This window comes from Diadema antillarum, unplaced genomic scaffold, assembly GCF_040938485.1.
Source record: "Diadema antillarum isolate AM-2024a unplaced genomic scaffold, OU_Dant_1.0 seq00000082_RagTag, whole genome shotgun sequence".
In the NCBI taxonomy this organism is placed as follows: domain Eukaryota; kingdom Metazoa; phylum Echinodermata; class Echinoidea; order Diadematoida; family Diadematidae; genus Diadema; species Diadema antillarum.
In genome coordinates, this window is record NW_027271175.1 from 209,754 (window position 1) to 228,744 (window position 18,991).

At 39.3% G+C, this 18,991-nt stretch overlaps 1 protein-coding gene across 1 annotated transcript; it reads right to left on the bottom strand.

Moving 5' to 3' along the window:
• Positions 1 to 1,840: 1,840 nt before the first annotated feature.
• LOC139726230 (TNF receptor-associated factor 4-like) lies at positions 1,841 to 18,843 on the bottom strand. Its single transcript, XM_071637297.1, has 8 exons — positions 18,518 to 18,843; positions 17,120 to 17,168; positions 10,184 to 10,288; positions 6,453 to 6,692; positions 4,349 to 4,426; positions 3,741 to 3,869; positions 2,780 to 2,984; positions 1,841 to 2,169 (listed from the first exon to the last, which is right to left on the bottom strand). The coding sequence occupies exons 1-8, from the start codon at positions 18,841 to 18,843 to the stop codon at positions 1,841 to 1,843; spliced, it is 1,461 nt and encodes a 486-aa protein (XP_071493398.1).
• Positions 18,844 to 18,991: the final 148 nt, after the last annotated feature.

An 18,991-nucleotide genomic window follows, 5' to 3' on the forward strand; every position in this document is an offset into this window, starting at 1 on the left:
TCATTTCGTCCACAACGAATGCGAGCCATGTGAAGATGTAACCCATGAATTTGTGTTCAAGCTGCAGATGAGCCTCAGGCGTGAAAGATAGGTCTTCTTGCCATTCATTTGCTTAAGGACCTCAATGTTGCATGATATCCATAACATAATGGCTTTAGAAGTACGTGGTACAACATGATGCAAAGCACATTTTGCGGTAATGTAGATAAGATAATGTGTCGCTGAGAAAAGTGATATGTGTTAAAGATCAAATTAGTATCTGTCTCATGTGAATGTGTGAAATTAAATGAATGTTGATGAAAACATTGAAGTTAAACTATCTATCCATCGCTCTTCATTTCTACACATTTGGAAAAAAAAATACGTTGAAATTCATATTCACAATTCATTCTCTCTACTTTGGCGTCAATGCATAAAGACACACGCACACACATAATGTATTCTCAGACAATTTCAATACTCGCTTGCATAGCTAAAATTGGTCTCTGTGGCTATGATACACTTTACAAATATAATAATTTGATAATTCATATAGCATCAACAAAACCACCTGTCGCATTCCCACTGTGCGACCGATAGCTGGATTTAATCATTGCGATCTACGGTAGATCGTAAGTGTGTTCTCATTGGTCGCTTCCATGTCCTCTATCGATTACTTCATCCGACTCTAGTACAAGTGAATCGATCGATGGGGGGGGGGGGGGGGGGTATGAGGAGGAGGAGAGTCAACTAATGCGAGGGAAATGGTTCGTGAATTTGTTTGTCCACAGCGAAGGAAGCATCGTCAACGTTACTCGAGACTGATCGAGCAGTAACGGGCATGGAACAAACTGTTTTGTTTTGGCAATAATATACAGTGCAATGACGGTTGCGTTGCTGCGGTGAAGGTTAATTGCCCCGCGAGTGCAATTTACCAAATTTAAGTGCGGATTCAATTGCACTGGCGTCCATTATAGTGTGTACCAATGGAAGGAAATTAGATGATCTGTCGCAATATTAGATATCGACTCCCTCCCTCTCTCGCGCGCTCTATCTCTCCTTCACTCTCCAACTCCCAATGGTCATTTCCGTTCTTTAACCATCTGCTTATGAGAGTATCGCATAAATCATGATACATTTGTCAAACACTTCGTGATAGAAACCGCTAAGAGAAAGGAAAACGTTCAGACTAGCATACTACTGAAAACTGATGTAAAATGAGAATACCACTGCAGTCACGTAGCTCAACATCACTGTGTGGTGGCTAGAGAAAGTTTTGCTATGATACGAAATCAAACGATCACGTCATTCACAGGATGATACTTTACTCTCAATGACATTCTCACTCGTTTTGCTATGGGAAAGTGCGGAGCTATTTTGGACCACTGTCATACTCTAAATGTGATAACTACTTCTGAATTAATACAGATAGGCCTATACAAAAATGTGTCGTATTTCGATGGTAATGAGAATTACTTCAAGGCCCTCTATTAAATGGCGTGAAAACGGTTATACCCGACTTGATGGCTGATAACGATAATGGCGACTTATGATGTTGATAACATGGCAGTAATCATGTTGTTTGTGATAATGGTATAAGTTGTGAGAATTCAGCTCATTTTAACTTCGCAAGCAAAGGGAAAAAGCCGTAAAAACGAAAAACTCAAAGGGTATTCTCATCACTCTATCAGTGTCTGTTAAGACACCAAAAGCACTTGATTGATGTCAATTATGACAATGTCACTTTAAAATGTGAGCAAATGAAGGTGGCGACTTATCAGTGGTCACGGGCAAAGTGTCGACAAACTTTCACATGATCTAGCGTGCATGTCTTATACTCGGCATTGCTTCGACGTCGCTCTCATAGCAGGATCATATTGTCGTAGTCGACCTGGACTTTGACGAACATGGTGTCATCGCGGATGTAGTCCAGCGTCTTGATCATGTTCAGCGGCACGAACTTCTGCGTGCCGAAGCTGGCGTTGCGCTCGCCGAGCGGCCGCCCGAGGAACGGCTTGTTCTCCTTGCACGGGTTCGGCTTGATGTTGTAGGAGATGTTCCGGCGGGCCGTCGGGTCCTGGCACTGGTCGATGAGCGTGAAGGTGATGCGATGTGAAAAGGGCCAGGGAAGGAGGGCGTCGTACTCGCCGCGGTTGATACACACGAAGATAGACATGAAGTGACTTTTTGCTGTGTACGAGAAATGGTATCAATTATGACAACGAGAAACGAAGATGTTTTGTGAAATAGACATGATAAACTATTGCTGCATGAGAAGATAGACATTGCAAGATTTCCGCTGCTTATTAGAAATCAACGACGATCGTAAAAAGTGATAAAATCCACACAACCAATTCACATTATGGTAAAGTACGGTAAATTTAATGTGAGTAGCATAAAGGAAATTTTTTAAAATCTATTTACATTATGTTGCCATTTTTACGTCAATCACCAATACCGTACACTCCCGTTATAACGAACGAGGTTAGAACGAAATTCCGATTACAACAAAGTAAAAAAATCAGGCCGTAAACATTATCCGCTCTATGATTTTTGTTGTTTATTTGTTCGGTTATAAATAACCAAAAAAAAAAAAAGCAGGTCATGTGGACTTTGTTATAGCGGGATTTCACTGTATACTACATCCATTGACATCTGTTGGAAATATGCATGCCAATATTTTTGATAGTTGTTGAATTCAAGGAGAGACACGCAGAACGAAGATGCAAGTGTGGCAGAGAAGGGGCTCGTAACAGACGAGTAAAAGCAGATAAGTGCGATGAAAGTTGTTTGACCTTACCTTTGCCATCACCGTTTAGACAGAGGGAGACGGAGAGTTTGTAGCCATGGCGACTGGTGAGGAAGGGCGGGCTGAAGATGGTGACCTTCTTCCCCGTTTTGGCCTCCTGCATCCTCTCGGCGTACTTGTCGATCTTCCACACTAACTGTGAGCCGTACAGCTTCTCAAGGTCACGCACTTTCTGCATACACACTCCTAGGGAATCCTGTTGTGGGTCAATGAACATAGAGTACCGTATGTAAAAAAAAATACAACGGGATCCTCCGCAACGATAACTCTAAAGATAGTTAATCAATCAAAATATAATTTCAATGTATGAAACTACAACATATTACCCACATCTTACAGAAAACCCCGTCCGATTTGCTTCAGTACTGAAAGAGAATTGAGGATCTGTGTAGAGCATGTCAGGAATCCCTTCCCTCCAAGTCCTGTCCATTGTGTTCACACATTGATATGCAGTTCCAACTTCCAAGAGCATCGAATGCGAAACTTGGGTAAACAGACCCATGACATGCTTTACAACACTATCCACATTTCTCTGTGACCAATTAACCAAAATGAATGGGTTTTCTGCAAAATATAGGTAAGATGTTATATTTTTAGACCATGCAATAACATTCAGACGGTTTAATCATATTGAAAGTTATTAATGCGGAAATTGAGGACATACTATATATCGAGCAGAGGAACTTAATACCAACATAACCGAAAAGCATTTGATATTGAGAGGTTATGTCATTCATTATGGGGTAAGAAGTGTGGATGAATGTTTTGCAATGATGCCCTAATTCGTTAGTGAAACACTTGATTAGATAGCATGGGTCGTGTCAGTCTGGGGCACATTACACACAAATACACACAAGCTGACACATGCACCAAGACAAACATACATACATAGGCCTACATACATACTTACATACATACATGCATACTGCATACAAATGCATGGAGTACTCACTTTATGTTCATTGAGCGTCTCCTTGTGGGAAGTCAGCGTTTCCGTTTGTTTGACCATCACCTGACCCACAAGGCTCAAATGGTCAGTAGGCTCGTCCGAGACATGTTTCTGCATCCGCTGTCGCTCACACTGTGGACAACGAAATAATTTACATGATTTTCACTATTATCACTTTCATTCTTCCTACATCAAAGTTCATCATATCAAAATCCATGTGCACATAACCATGCGTGTCTACGTTGTCAATTACGATGGGAATTAGGTATATGTCAGGTTTGAAGAAAGGTGACGAAGTGAGGAGCATTAACATCAATGAAGACTGTGATGTGTTGTACATAATTAGAAATTTCTATTGAACCGCATTTGCAGAATGATTATTCCATCTTTTCAGATATTACACTGCAAAAGGTTTATCAAATGAACTGCGGAAATTGCAGCCAAAGCTTCAAGTTTTATTCTCATATATTTTCTATGCTTTGATTAAACGATCATCGCATTAGATAATACAGAAATAAAGAATAACATAAGTTAATGTGTAGCAAAACTTTTTACGAATGAAAAACAAGAAGAAACAGAAAGAAAACAGTATTCGACGGGAATGCATTTACCTTGTACGTGCAACCCATTGTGCTAAAAGGGCAAGGAATCTTTGTCTTTGGGCAATCTTTGTCCACATGTGTTTTGACCTGAAAGAAAAATTATATTCACACTGTGAAAAAAACTTCAAAATATTTGTGCAATGAAAACCGACGCAATAACCAGTTTATAGAAAGCAGCTGTACATACTATATGTAGGTGTATAGACATTTATATTGTATAGGCTACATTGATTATGCCGCCATATACGAGAGCGAACACTAAAAACACATACACACGTACACGTGCACATGATTATGCAAATAATGACATACTCATGTATATGATATGAATGACGGGACGCTGAATAAACCTTGCCTGATTTACATAAACGATACAGACAAATCCAAAGGACAAGTTCACCTTCATATACATGTGGATTGAGTAATTGCAACAATGTTAGTAGAACACATCAGTGAAAGTTTGGGGAAAATCCGACAATCCGTTCAAAAGTTATGAATTTTTAAGATATCTATGCAATCACTGCTGGAGGAGAAGACTACTACAGTATATGATGTCACATGCGTAAAACGATATAAGAGAAATAAAAAGAGAATTTCACAAAACTTGACTTTTTGAATAAAGTGCACATATCCTTGACTTGTTACTGACTTATGTTGGGGTAATATCATTCCCCTGACTTCTGGAAGAGAGAAGTCGAGTGTTCTTTATGTGAGAAAAGTGAGAATATCTTGAATTTTCTTTAAATACTTTCTTTTATTATAGTTGTACTCATATGATATCACAAGCTACTCACTGTCTTCTCATCCAACCGTGACTGAGCAGAAACTTCAAAAATTCATAACCTTTGAATGGATTGTCCGATTTTCCTCAAACTCTCTCATTGATGTGCTTTGCTAATATTGCTGCATTCACTCAACCCACATGTCTATGAATGTGAACTTGTCCTTTAAGTATCAGTCAAAAGTATTGACATCGAGAATACAAGCACGACAGTGTATACTTGTACGTTTCAGTCATTTTTGCTATCATGGGGAAATGAGTCTTTTTCTGTTGCACAGCGTTGAATGTGTGTTGGAAATTGTTCGTTATTTATTTTGTTTTGCTCTTTCATAGCATTTATTCATTTTCTAACGTATGCTATCTATTTACTTATCATGTATTTATGTAATTAACACAGGGTCATTAATTTACTAGAAGTATACAGTGGTCTTCTATTGAGCTATATTAAACATAGCAGAACTGATGTAAGACATTTAGAATAATTCCTTATCTAATTACATCTATATACAACCGTACATATGTATACTTTTTTTTTCTACATAAACTGAACAGTTACCATGCGAATGTAACAAATCAGTGTATCCTCTACAAAACAGAAGAAATCCACTGCTTGAAGGACCACCTGAAGACTGAAGACACACGACAGTTCTTATTAATCTACTCTTTCTGAAAGCTACATTATGAGTTGGCGCCAAACATCAAATGATGAGATACTAGAACATCACTTTGGCCCGATTTAATTAGAAGTAATTTTCTATAAGCGTCCATTCAAAAGTTTTGAATACTTCAGCAAAAAGAAAGTATTGAAAAAAAAGATTAAAGATGTATACACATAAATTCTATGTGTGTGTGTTTATGTACGTTTACAAATAGGTTCACATCGGTATTAGATTTTACTACACATGTCGACGTGAATATTTGAAGAGTTTGTTCGCAAAAACCGATAAGTCCATATTTGCCAAATGGAGATATTTGTGATTAAAGGTCAAGAAAAATAAAGAGAATAATAAGAACATTTTTGCTTCTTTTGACCATAACTTCAAAAATGTACCTTTATATGTAGTGACCAATATATCATTTAAAAGGTATTATTTTGTACTTTATGACAGAGATCGTATTTCAAAATCTTCAAAAATGGACTTATCGATTTTTGCGAACAAACTCTTCATTTTTTTACCTCGTAAAAGTTCGACACATGATCTTTACCATACCCAATTACACACAAATACACACATGCAAACAGACACACTTAAACTCACACACACACACACACACACACACACGCACAAGAGCAATCATTCCTGGCGTTTATCTAAAGTAATCTTCACTCACGTCTCCTCGCGGGATCTCGGTCTCCTTGCACCCGTTCGGGCAGGGCACGGGGAACAGCTGACAGGCGTTCATATGGGCGATCTCGTCCTTGTAGAAGATCTTCTTCTGGCAGAACTCGCACTGCACCATCCGCTTGGTGCAGTCATCTGCCAGGTGGGACTCCAGGAAACGCTTGTCGAAGTGGGCGCCACACAGGTTGGTGCACTCCACCTCCACGTACATGCACTTTCCGACGTGATCCTTGACGTCACAAAATAAGAAAGAGAGAAAACAGAGAGAGAAGAGAGAGATGGAGAAGAAAAAGAAGAGAGAGAGAGATACAAAGAGAAAGAGAGGGAGAAATATATAGAGAAAAAGTAGAATGAACACATAGAGAACAAGATAGAGTAGTATGGGTAGATAAAGAATTGTGTAGAGGAATAAAAGATGGAAGAGAATATAAATATATATATATATATGCAAAGATGAAATGATGGCAGAAAGAGAGAGAGGGATCGAAGGAGGGGAAAAACAAATTCATCGAGAAAAAGAGAGAAAGGTGCAAGAAAGTAGGAAAGGAGGGAGATGGTACATTATTTCAATCGACTTCAATCCCTATATCAGTGTATATTGCATACAAAATATGATTGTGCATTACTCTGAACATATGAAATTATATAGACATAATCAAGGATAGAGTGATATCTACATAAAGAAAACAAAACGATGCAAGGATTTTGCGTTGACTCAGCGGCTGAAATCATCATATTGTATACTCATTAACTTGATATTTAACAATGTATCATTTATTGCAGAGGTCACATGGCGTTAGTTAAATATATCATCAGTAACATCAGAAAAAACAAACAAACATGTGTCAGCATGAGACGGAAAACGAGGTATATAACTTTAATCTTCTCAAATATCTTACCATGCACTTTAAAGATCGATGAAAATAAAAACCGAAATAAAAAAAGACATAATATGACTAAAATAGGGATCAACTGGGAGAAGTGTTTCAGTCTTTAGCTCTGTGAAATACTAACAATAAATGGTAAAAAAAGATACATACAAATAAGCAAAACACAGAAGATTGGACGCTGGGAGTTGATGGGTTAAATAAACTCTCTTTTTTAATCAGTTATACACGATTATCTGCCAAAATAGGGTTTACGCTTACCATTCGACGAGGAAGTCTATGCAGCAATATAATAATCACTCTCTGAGTGGAGCAGCTATAACCGAACCTCAGTAATAAGCAATGCGTGTCTCTCGGGAAAGATATGACTATGATAATACCCTAACAAGCTAGATTATACTGTCATATTGTCATGACTGGCGTGGTTTATTGAAGCGCTGCTCTTTACATTTTCATCGAGACACAGCGATGCATAGCGTAAAAGGAAAATCAATTTACTGCCGTTCTGATAATTGGAAACAAATTAATTCGCGTGAGCTGAACAATACTGTAGTCATGTATCGAGCGGGGATTCTGCCAATCCCACTATATACGGTTCGTTGACAATGGAATAAGACTCGGTACAAATCCAAAAATAATGAATTGACGTCATACCGGAAACTCTGACATTTCCGTCCACCAGGACAGCCATCCATTAACACAAAAATATCAATACAGAGATTATACTAATTGGCCACATTTTAATCGCTTGGTATTTTCTTTCTCCTTTCAGATAAGGAGATGTGTTTTGATCGTGTATTGTCATTCCGTTGTACACGAAATCCATCCATTATTCTTTGAATTACACTTCTCTAGTCCGTTGGGGTTGGTGGCGGGGGGAAGGGGGAGGGGCACGGTGGGGACACAGACACACACACACACTAATACACATTGTGTCTGACAAAAAACAAACAACAGCAACAAACAAACAAAAAACACCCAATAACAAAAATGCCCTTGCTCGTCTTCGGAATACTGTCTGGGCCTATCACTGTTTGATTAAATTGTCGATTGGGTCGGATGACGTATGAGAAGAGCAGTAACGAATTACTTTGTACAAGCATAGCGGGCCTCGTCAAGGCAGCTGAGGTATGGGCTCTATCGGCTCCGGGTGGGGGTTAAATATGTGTGACACTGCGTGGTGAATGGGCGCGCGTTCAAATACAATGCTTGCTTTTGGCATTGCTTCAGACAAATTTTGTTTCGACATGTAATCCAAACGAATGGAATGCACCTTATGTACGTTATCTAATGTTCTCCCCTCAAAAATCATGGTTGACTTCTTTTGTGAGTCTTTTTCGATTTTTGTCAAATTGTTCGTCATAAGGCCGTGTCACACCTTTCCGGGCAAGCTACGCGGGCTTGTGGCGAGGAGGTAGTTTCCAGCACGTAAAAGATCTTCCGCGGGCGAACAAGAATGTTTGCAATTTTCGAATTTGTTTCTTACCTACTAGACGCGTGCTACTTAGCTTCTACTTGCGTGCATTCCGTGTGACCTGCATGAGAGCCAATTCCTGCGAGGTGCTGCCGGTAAGGGTCTCCTACTGGTGTTCTGCGTGTACCTCTGCGAGCGAACCCCCACGACTCACTCGGAACAAGTTTTGAGTATGCTCAAGGCCTTGTTATACCGTATCTGGGGAAGTTTTGCGGCTTGACTTGCGGGGAAACAAATTTGCTCCCTGGAGCTCTCCGCAGTTGGTCCGCACCTGACAGTACTTGCCCGGAGGTGCTCATGCATTTAACAGCAGCCAAGTTTTGAGCATGACCAAAACTTGTTCCGGTTGAGTCGCGGGGATGCCCGGAGAGGTCCACGCAGAACGCCAGTAGGAGGCCCTTAGCGGCAGCACTTCGCAGGCAACTCCCACGCAGGTACTTCGCAGTCCCCGTATGGAGCCAAGATAATGACATTCCTTGGGACTTCAGTCATTCCTTCAGAGGAATTCCTTCTCTCAGTTGTCAGCCCCAACGCGACTGGTACAAAGGTCACACAGTATACCCACAAGTAGAATTTAAGTAGAACGCGTCCAGCAAGTGAGACACATGCACTGACTCGCCCAAATCCTTGTTCGCCCTCAGAAATTCCCGGTATGCTGGGAAATCCCTACACGCAACAGAATGCATAGCTTGCCCGGAAAGGTGTGACAGGGCCTAAACATGGTTGCGGGTAAAAAAGATTTGCGTGCACACCTCCGGGTGACTACGGGTGAGATACAATGTACGTGCTAGGTACTGTCATTTGCGGCTCATTCCAGGGACCTCCGGGTAGTAAAAATTGTTCTTTGCAAGTCGCACGCAAGACTTGCCCGGAAAGGTGTGACACGGCCTTAAAATCATTGGATTGCTTGTCTCTCTGCGGCTAAGATTGGGACCATCCATAATTGCGCAAAAGAAATATATAATACAGTATAAGTAGGCCCTATATATGAGAGTGAAGGGTTCTTGATTCCCTAAAGCCCGCCGCACACTATACGACTCACGACTATACGCCAGACAGACATTGAATCTGAAATATATCACAATATCCTCAGAATAAACACGCTTGTTTATATCAGATCCAAAGTCTGTCAGTCCGACAGTTGTGAGTCATATAGTGTGCGGCGGGCTTTACATTTGATTAGTCAAATTGCCATACGAGCCTTCTTTTAAACCTCGCATATGCATGCACACATTCGCAATGGCTCTACATTTAAAAAAAAACAACAACATGAAGGCCCCATCGTATGGATTAGTATGTATTTACATTCAAGGTGTCAGAGGTTACATGTGAAAGAGAGAGAGGACGTTGGAGATCTACCTTGTTTTCCTTGAGAACCCCAGTCCAGGGGCACCCTTTGTCGGAATTGCAACATTTCACCGCCAGCTCCCCGATCTCGTTCCCGAAAGCCGTGTCGACGTATACCTGGCAAAAGCAATCAGGCAGATAGAAATTAGTTGCTACGAGAGAAATCAAAGTACATGTAGTATCAGGAAAACATTTCAGTTGCCTCTTGCTATAGAGGAAATGAGTTTTTCATCTTTGTCCGTCTGTCATTTCCTGTAGGTTGATTAAATTAACCATTCATGATCATAGGCGCCGGAAGTGGGGGGGCAGGGGGGGCGGCCGCCCCCCCAATCCAAAAAGTGGGGGGGGGGGCAAAACGCATTTTTGCCCCCCCAAAAAGCCCCCCCCCCCAAAAAAAAAAAAAAAAAATAATAATAATGATAATAAAAATAAATGAATAGACAAAGAAAATAAAGTAAATATGTATATATATATGAATAAAAGGGGAAAAATATGACTACAAATGGCAGCTTTTGGACTGTAAAATGTCAAAATTTTCAAGCTCGCTCGCTCGCATCCAGCAGTTGAGCCCGGTGCGCCTACCCCTTAATTTCTAAAGCGAAAAATATAGCTACGACGGCAGTTGTTGGACTCTAGAATGTCAAAATTTTCAAGCTCGCTCGCTTCGCTCGCTCGCATTGAATCGTTATGCCATTCTCCTAATGTTGCTGAAAGTAATTGCCAGTAGTTGCGCCCGATGCCCCCACCCCTTAATTTCCAAAGCGAAAGATAAATATACCTACAAACGGGAGTTTTGGGACTGTAAAATGTCAAAATTTTCAAGCTCGCTCGCTTCGCTCGCTCGCATTGAATCGTTGTGCCACTCTCCTAATGTTGCTGCCAGTAATTGCCAGCAGTTGCGCCCGATGCCCCCCCCCCCTTAATTTCCAAAGCGAAAGGTATAGTTACAAACGGGAGTTTTGGGACTGTAAAATGTCAAAATTTTCAAGCTCGCTCGCTTCGCTCGCTCGCATTGAGTCGTTATGCCACTCTCCTAACGTTGCTGCCAGTAATTGCCAGCAGTTGCGCCCGATGCCCCCCCTTAATTTCCAAAGCGAAAGATATAGCTACAAACGGGAGTTTCTTGGACTGTAAAATGTCAAAATTCTCAAGCTCGCTCGCTTTGCTCGCTCGCATTGAATCGTTATGCCATTCTCCTAATGTTGCTGCCAGTAATTGCCAGCAGTTGCGCCCGATGCGCCGCCCCATTAATTTCCAAAGTGAAAGATATAGCTACAAACCCCAATTTGGGGACTGTGGAATGTCAAAATTTTCAAGCTTGCTCGCTTCGCTCGCTCGCATTGAATCGTTATGCCATTCTCCTAATGTTGCTGCCAATAATTGCCAGCAGTTGCGCCCGATGCGCCCCCATTTATTTCCAAAGCGAAATATATAGCTACAATTAAAACTCCAGTTTTGGAACTGTAGAATATCAAAATTTTCAAGCTCGCTCGCTTCGCTCGCTCGCATTTTATTGTTATGCCATTCACCTTATGTTGCTGACAGTATATAATTTGTCGATCGTTTCACGCCGTCATTCCATAATCCATGTAAGGAAAACTTACAATGTTCCTCAATGACTGCGTTGTTGAATGTATCACATTCCGTAATGTATTGTAGTCCCATTATTGCTTAGGCACACACGCACAAGCATACAGACCGTCAAAATTACTTTATGGTTCCCCCATGTTTCGACCCACTGTACGCCACTTTACATATATATATATATATATATATACATATATATATATATATATATATATATATATATATATATATAATAGATGTGTGTGCGTGTGTGTGTGTGTGTGTGTGTGTGTGTATGTGTATATTGTGTAACATATGCATGGTCTAATCTTGAGCCCCCTCCAATGTTTGCCCCCCCAATCCAAAACTGCTTCCGGCGCGCCTGTTCATGATCACATTAGTTATGGTGTCCGTGGCGGTGGCACTCCACTTAAACTTTTAGGTAGTTATCTTAAAGATCGCCAAGTGATGGAATGTTGAAGTACCATTTATACAGAAATGGGAAATTCGACATTTTGAATATTTGGAGGAGTGAAAACATTGGTATTCACGGAAAGAGAAGATATCACCAATGCAAGTATTGATGCAGCATTGCGAAGCTTAGTACAGATTTAAATCAGCAAAAAAGAACGAAAATAATTTATAATCTCGATTTGAATACTTCACGATCTATTTTGTGATTCATGAATAAGTGTGCAGAATGTTGATTCAGCCAGTGCAGGTTTTCAATCATATCTTGCGAAGCGTGTTGTTTTGCTAACATATAAAATCATGACACAGAAGTAATCTTTTTTAACAATATCAAAGTCCAAGTCATACCTTTATTTTTATTCTTGTATAAAGATATTTATATGAATGCTTGTGTTTGCATAGTGCATAATTATGTAAACATACATAATCACGCATATTATGTTCTACGTACTTATACCTCCAAACCCTTTCACTGTAATTTTGATTTAAAAAGTTACAATTCATTCGTGATGTAAGAGCGTATTAGCAAAGAGAGTATAAAGTATGAATGATTCAATTTTGTGCGCTAGGTGTTTTGTGTTGCTAAGTTGCTGTGCTTCTTAGACTGCATTCCTTTTTAACCCTTCCCCTTTGGGATCACTAAATCCCCACACACTTTGTATACAATCCTCCAGCTTGCCGTAGGCAGTGGGTTGAAGTAGCTGGGTCCTCAAACTTTAATGTACGATACTTCCACGTAATGTTACGAACAACAGCCTGGTGCTCCTGGGACCTCGCGATACGCAATTCTTTTAAGTGGCTGATCGATCGAGCTTAACTCCAATTTTGTCCCTGCCACACCACAACGTGGGTTTATACACACATATCGATCGGTCGTCATAGGAATAGCGATCACACATCTTGACGGCGGATATGCCAAGGTGCTAATAATACGGACCTCTGTCCGAAGAGGAGACGTTACGGGCTTCTTTGTTTCTGGAGTGATTAACGCTAGTAATGCTTTCACAATACAAGATGTAAAGCCTTGGAATGGCCGCAGGGATGTGCAGCGGTCAATCGAATGAATGTGTGTTTGAGTATCGAGTATTGAGGCTCTGGCTGCTACTTGTTACAGACGTGTCTACCACAGGAGGGAAAGGAGAAATATAGGCGAGCAACAAAAGAATTGAGGACTAGATGAAGACGGGGATAGAAACGTTGATGGAAGAGGTGGGAGCAGAAAGGAAGAGAGAATGCATGCGAGAAACATCGAAGGATAGAGAGAGAGAGAGAGAAGGGGGGGGGGAGAGATTGGAGAGAAGAAGGGAGAGAAAAAGAAGGAAAGACACGCATAGTTCCTGGGTATTGTATTTATTCAGACAAATTAAAACAACATGTCTAGGGGAGCAAAAAAGGCACGAATACCCCTGAAATACAGTACACACCAATCTAAACAAATTAAAAACTATAATTGTAACATTGAAATGCAAAAATCCAAATACACTTAAGTATGAATATCATACAGTAAAATGAAAATGAAGTCAAGCTCTGGCCTTCGGGACAGCAATGTTGCACAAAGAATGGATAATCAATATGAATATGTTAATAAGTGATATTTCAAAAGAGGAATAATCATCTAAACAACAAACAATATTGCAGGGTATACAAGCGGGATATAAAAAAGAAAGAGTGGATGAATATATCAAAAAAAGTCTATATCATAATGTATACACATTAGTATTACATCAGTCAGAACAAGGTTAGAACTTCACCAAATGAAACATGTTACATAAACATTGTAAAATAAATTCACATACATAAAAACTATCTATTATCTAAAACGAGAAAGAGTTGTCACCCTGTTTGTACTGGTTACAATGTTACTTGGCAATGGATTCCATTCTTGTGCAGTCTTGAGATAAAAAGAACATTTGAAATAATCAGTTCTTGCAACGGGATGCATACTTTCTTATTATATCTGTATGATCATTTCTACCAAATCTATTCTCTCGGGTAATTCTATGTTGTCCGGTGTTTACCATACCATTTCTCATTTTATAAAACATTGTAAGTCTAAAATACTTACGCCTTAATTGGGTGATTAGCCTGCTACCAAAGAGCATTTTAACATCACTCGTCTTAAATTTACAGAGCCACGCATTCGCCCTTTTTACGATTTTACAATTCATGACTAGAGCAGCAATATTTATGAATGTGATACAATTTGCCAACATTTACTAGTACTTCAGCATTTTGTGTTTTTTTAGCATTCAAATTCTTCAGGAATTCATTCTTTAATATCTTTAATAATTCTTTGATAAATAACGAAATAGAGGGCGAATCATGTGCTGCTGGGGAAGGAACCTCAGTCGGTTGATGTAACGTAGGCAACAGACTACACATGGACATACATTAAAGTTCAGTTGTATTGATTTGGCGTCACAATTAATGTCATGTGTATTGGGATCAAGTCTACCAATGCAACAACCACTGGACTCTAATTCGCTATAAGGAACAACGACACTCCCCAGGAAAATATGACACACTGTTTGACCCTGTTTCCAGGGTATGCTGTGTTCTGTGACATCAGCTACCACGATGACGAAGTAAACATTATTTTCTTCCTGACTTTTTTCATTTGTCTCTGCAAGCGTTTGGGAAAGACTGCCAACTTAAAGGAGACCTCCGGATGATTTTCAGATTTTTACATTTAAACAACTATATAGATTAGTTATACTAAGGACAGAGCTTCAGAATTTATGATAGTCCAGATGAAAAAATAAGAATACTTTCAAAATTTAGAACAAATTGCAATGAACAAGGGTGATGACATCGCAGAGTCACCATAAGAATGCATGAGTTGGGGCTCAAGGAAGCAGAACAAAAGAAGAAGGCATGCATAGATTATACACAGGTGAACTCGCAAGCAAGCGGTATTGTAATGGGAATTACACTGCTACATTTCTGAAATATGTGAGACTCTATGTCATCATCCTTGTTCAGTGTAATTTGTTTAAGGTTTTTCAAAGTATTGTTTCTCTGCTCAAGAACCACGATAAATTCCACAAATCTGTACATGGAGTTGTTGATTTATGTACTACATGATGTGAAATTATGAAAATCGTCTGGAATGTCCCTTTAAATTATAGCTGACAAGAATCAACATCGTCCTCAACGTTCTAACAGGGTGACTCAGAAGATACGAGCAATACAGTATATATCAAGACCAAAACGCATTTCTGCGTACCTGCGACAGGCATGAATGTTATACTAAAACTCCTCAAAATAATTTCTGCAATTAAAGTTTGATATATCATATTTCTCTTATACCTGCATTATCTTCATTAAATATGACATCATAAGAAGGCCTGATTAATTAGGCCTATCTTTGAAATGATATCTCACTTGCTATGATTTGGTGTTCCATCATGTCCATGGAATGTGCAGAACACCTGAGTATGGGGACAGATCAAAGGTGAAAAGTCGCAACAATTCTGCTATTGATAATGTACAGTTTCGATGAAACAAGGCCACAGGAATAAGCAATGCTGAAATGAGAGCACTTTCAAAAACTCCCATTTCCTAGACATTAGATGCCTTTTTGGTTAATAATGTTTAATTTTAATCTGCAGATACTACTGCAGTTTTTGATTAATGGATGAAGCCTGGAGTCTAATGATAATCTCACAATGCATTCTTTTCAAGCACATTCCTTCCCTAAAACGACAAAGCAAATGGGAACTACACTGTTTGACATAACATGTTTGCTCCATTTTGCAACATTTCACATTTGACCTTTCCTCATACTCAGTCATAATGTGCATTCCAGGAATGTATAATGTGAACAAGTGAGTTGTTGTAAAGAAAATTAATCAGGCCTTCTTATGATGTCACATTTGAATGAAATGATATAGTTTTAAGAGAAATATGATACATCAAATTGGACTTGCAGAACTTTTTTTTTAGGAGTTTATATAATAACGTCATCGGTCGTAGAAATTTTAGTGTATTGCGTGGGCGCATTCGCAAACAATTTAGGTGACGGCACTGCAATTATTGCTGTATTTGACGCCCTAATCTGGCCTGACAAGATAATAATGTATCGGATAAGCTTTGTCACTGACATTGTGTGACATTGAGAGATACAATGCGAACGATAGATGCACAATGGCATTGTGTTTAATATGTTGCATGCACGTTTTTCTATATTGCCATTGCAGATAAGGTTAAAAAAAACCTCGGCAGGCATTCTGCATTCCAAGAAATGATAAGCAAGATTATGACATTGCTTTTTTTTAATGATGTGACATCCTTTGCAATGATTAAAGAATTAAAAGCTCCGGCTTCTGAAAACAAATAGGAAAATACGACATCACATTTATCAACCTTTTTGGGCTGCCTTATTCTCCAAGAGATTTTTTTTTTTGATGGTCGTGTTTGTCCTTTCCTCTCGTCTATACAGATCCACGGTATGCAAATGTAAGTTCATACAGTAAGTAATGTCTGTCCCGCTGATGGAATTTAAGCAGCTGATGCGTGGTGACATTTTTTTTCTCTCTCTTATTATATTTCATGGAAGAATGATTTCAAAAATATATCACTTTCATTTGTCGTAACGAATCACAGATAATCTCCATTCATTTGTTTTGTTTATTTAGGGATAAACGTGTACACAGAAAAAATATAATGCACTAAGTATCTGATTGATGAATTCACGTGTTCACAATTACATAATGATAGTCAAGAGAAAGGTGATTTCGAAGAAAATTCGGCAATAACAATAGCTTGTCGACAAAAATGCTTTAACCGTTTTCTCTTGAATATAAGAACCTAATATGTAGGTATAAGATTATGATAACTAACACACGAATCATACAGCATACAGCATTTGAATTGAGATGAAATTACATATACGAGCGATGGGCAATTTACCTTATCTCGTGACACGGCTGCTTGATCGAGCGGACACCGCGGCGAAACTCTGCAAGAGAAACGGGATCCAACCACACCACATGGTAGCTGTTTATTTGTGTATAATTCCCTAATAAAATGCTTCACTAAATGTCCCCGGAATTAGATAGGAATATTTACAAATGAAATCAAACAATAGACAATGCATTTTGATAATTTTTTGAAGGCTTTGCCGACCGTTTAACTAATTGCGTCTTCAAGCGTGATTCAATTCAGAATTGGAAGTTTTCTGTTTTATTAAATCAAAGTGATTCTGGTCAGTGGTGTAGAAGTTGTTAAAGACGTGGGTTGGTTGGCTTCTTTACTTATTTCTGCAAGTTGTTTTTTTGCGTGTATTGGTATATTACAACAAATATAACAAAATTAGTTAACAACAGGAAAAGAAAATGTAATGAAGTACTTAAGTGACAATGATTGATCAACTCTTAACAAAAGATATATACACTGTATAAATGAACTTGATGTGTGTTAAAAAAATGTAGATGGAAGGCATGCTTTACAGATGTATAAGCATGGCTTAAAGACTAAGTCATCAAAATCAGGTGAATCAGGCAAGCAGAATAAAAAGAATAATACCTATAAGTATTATCTGTGTAAAGACAGCATTATGGAACATTATAACAACGAAAAATTTATTGCAAGAAATAATCATAAGCTCCAAGTATGTAAGAGATAATGATGTCTCTTTAAAACCCTGTTTTCTTGGTACGTATGTTATGATGTTCTGAGTCAGGACAGTTTATTTATAAAGATCTATGATATTAAAGAATCGATGTTTACTTTCAGCAGACACCTCATCTGCCAGTCATTCGTTGTAATCTTATTCTCGTAATTTTGAAAAAACAACAACAAACAAATTAGATTTGAATATACGTATAGTCAACAAAATGTCGAGATCCCTATACAGGACCATTAGCTTTGGTATTTTCCAAATAAAAATCATTTTATTGACGCACTACAGTAGGGGGTTAAATGGACATCGCACGTAAAGCGATCAAGCTCTGGCATCGATAAGAAGTTTAAAACAAACAAACACACACACACACATACACACAAACAAACAAACAAACAAAGAGACAAACAACTCTTCACCCCTCTTGCAATTGCTAGTTCCAACCGAGCCTTTTTCCGTACGTGATTTCAAGTGACACACAATAGCTTATCGAGTTTATAATAACAAAAACCTTTAACACAAATCCATTCATGCGATATTCGAACTTAATTATTTACGGTAAATTGTTTCGCTTGTCATCATATCGATTTCTTGTCGGCATGTCATGCAGCAATGTACCACAAGAAATGTAGATCTTATATCAACCGCGGGAAGGGCGTGGCCGACCCACTTCATGCATCACATACCTGAGTAGCTCCGGGAGACAGGAGGAGCAACATCTGTGACCGCACTCCTCAAACTGCACTGGGTAGCGAAGAATCTGTTGGCACACCGTACACACGTACTTCTTATTGACCTCCTCAATGGGCATCACATCCATGTCGCCCATCATGATCACACCTTTCTTCTTCTTGCCCCTGCCGCTGCCGCTCCTCGACGACTTGCCCGACCCCTTCCGGGAGCTCCCCTCGTCTTCATCTTCGTCCTCATATTCGTCCTCGTCCTCATCCCCTTCCTCATACTCCTCATCCTCCTCCTCGTCATCGTAGTATTCCTCGTCAGGCTCCGGCATCTTTTGGTTTTACGCTCGAGTCACGAAATGAAGAGATATTAAAGAAGAAAATCACTTCTGCGATTGGTCCCTTCGCTATTACATCTATGACTGCAGTGATAAAATGTGGCTGTTATTGTTTTTCACATTAATCACAGCGTCTCATTCA

Excerpts from the sequence above, each read along its gene's own strand:
- LOC139726230 (XM_071637297.1), bottom strand. The coding sequence starts at position 18,843 with ATGCCGGAGCCTGACGAGGAATACTACGATGACGAGGAGGAGGATGAG. Across the intron at positions 17,169-18,517 it reads TGTCTCCCGGAGCTACTCAG|AGTTTCGCCGCGGTGTCCGC; the intron begins GTATGTGATGCA and ends TTTCTCTTGCAG. Across the intron at positions 3,870-4,348 it reads CAATGGGTTGCACGTACAAG|TGTGAGCGACAGCGGATGCA; the intron begins GTAAATGCATTC and ends CGTTGTCCACAG.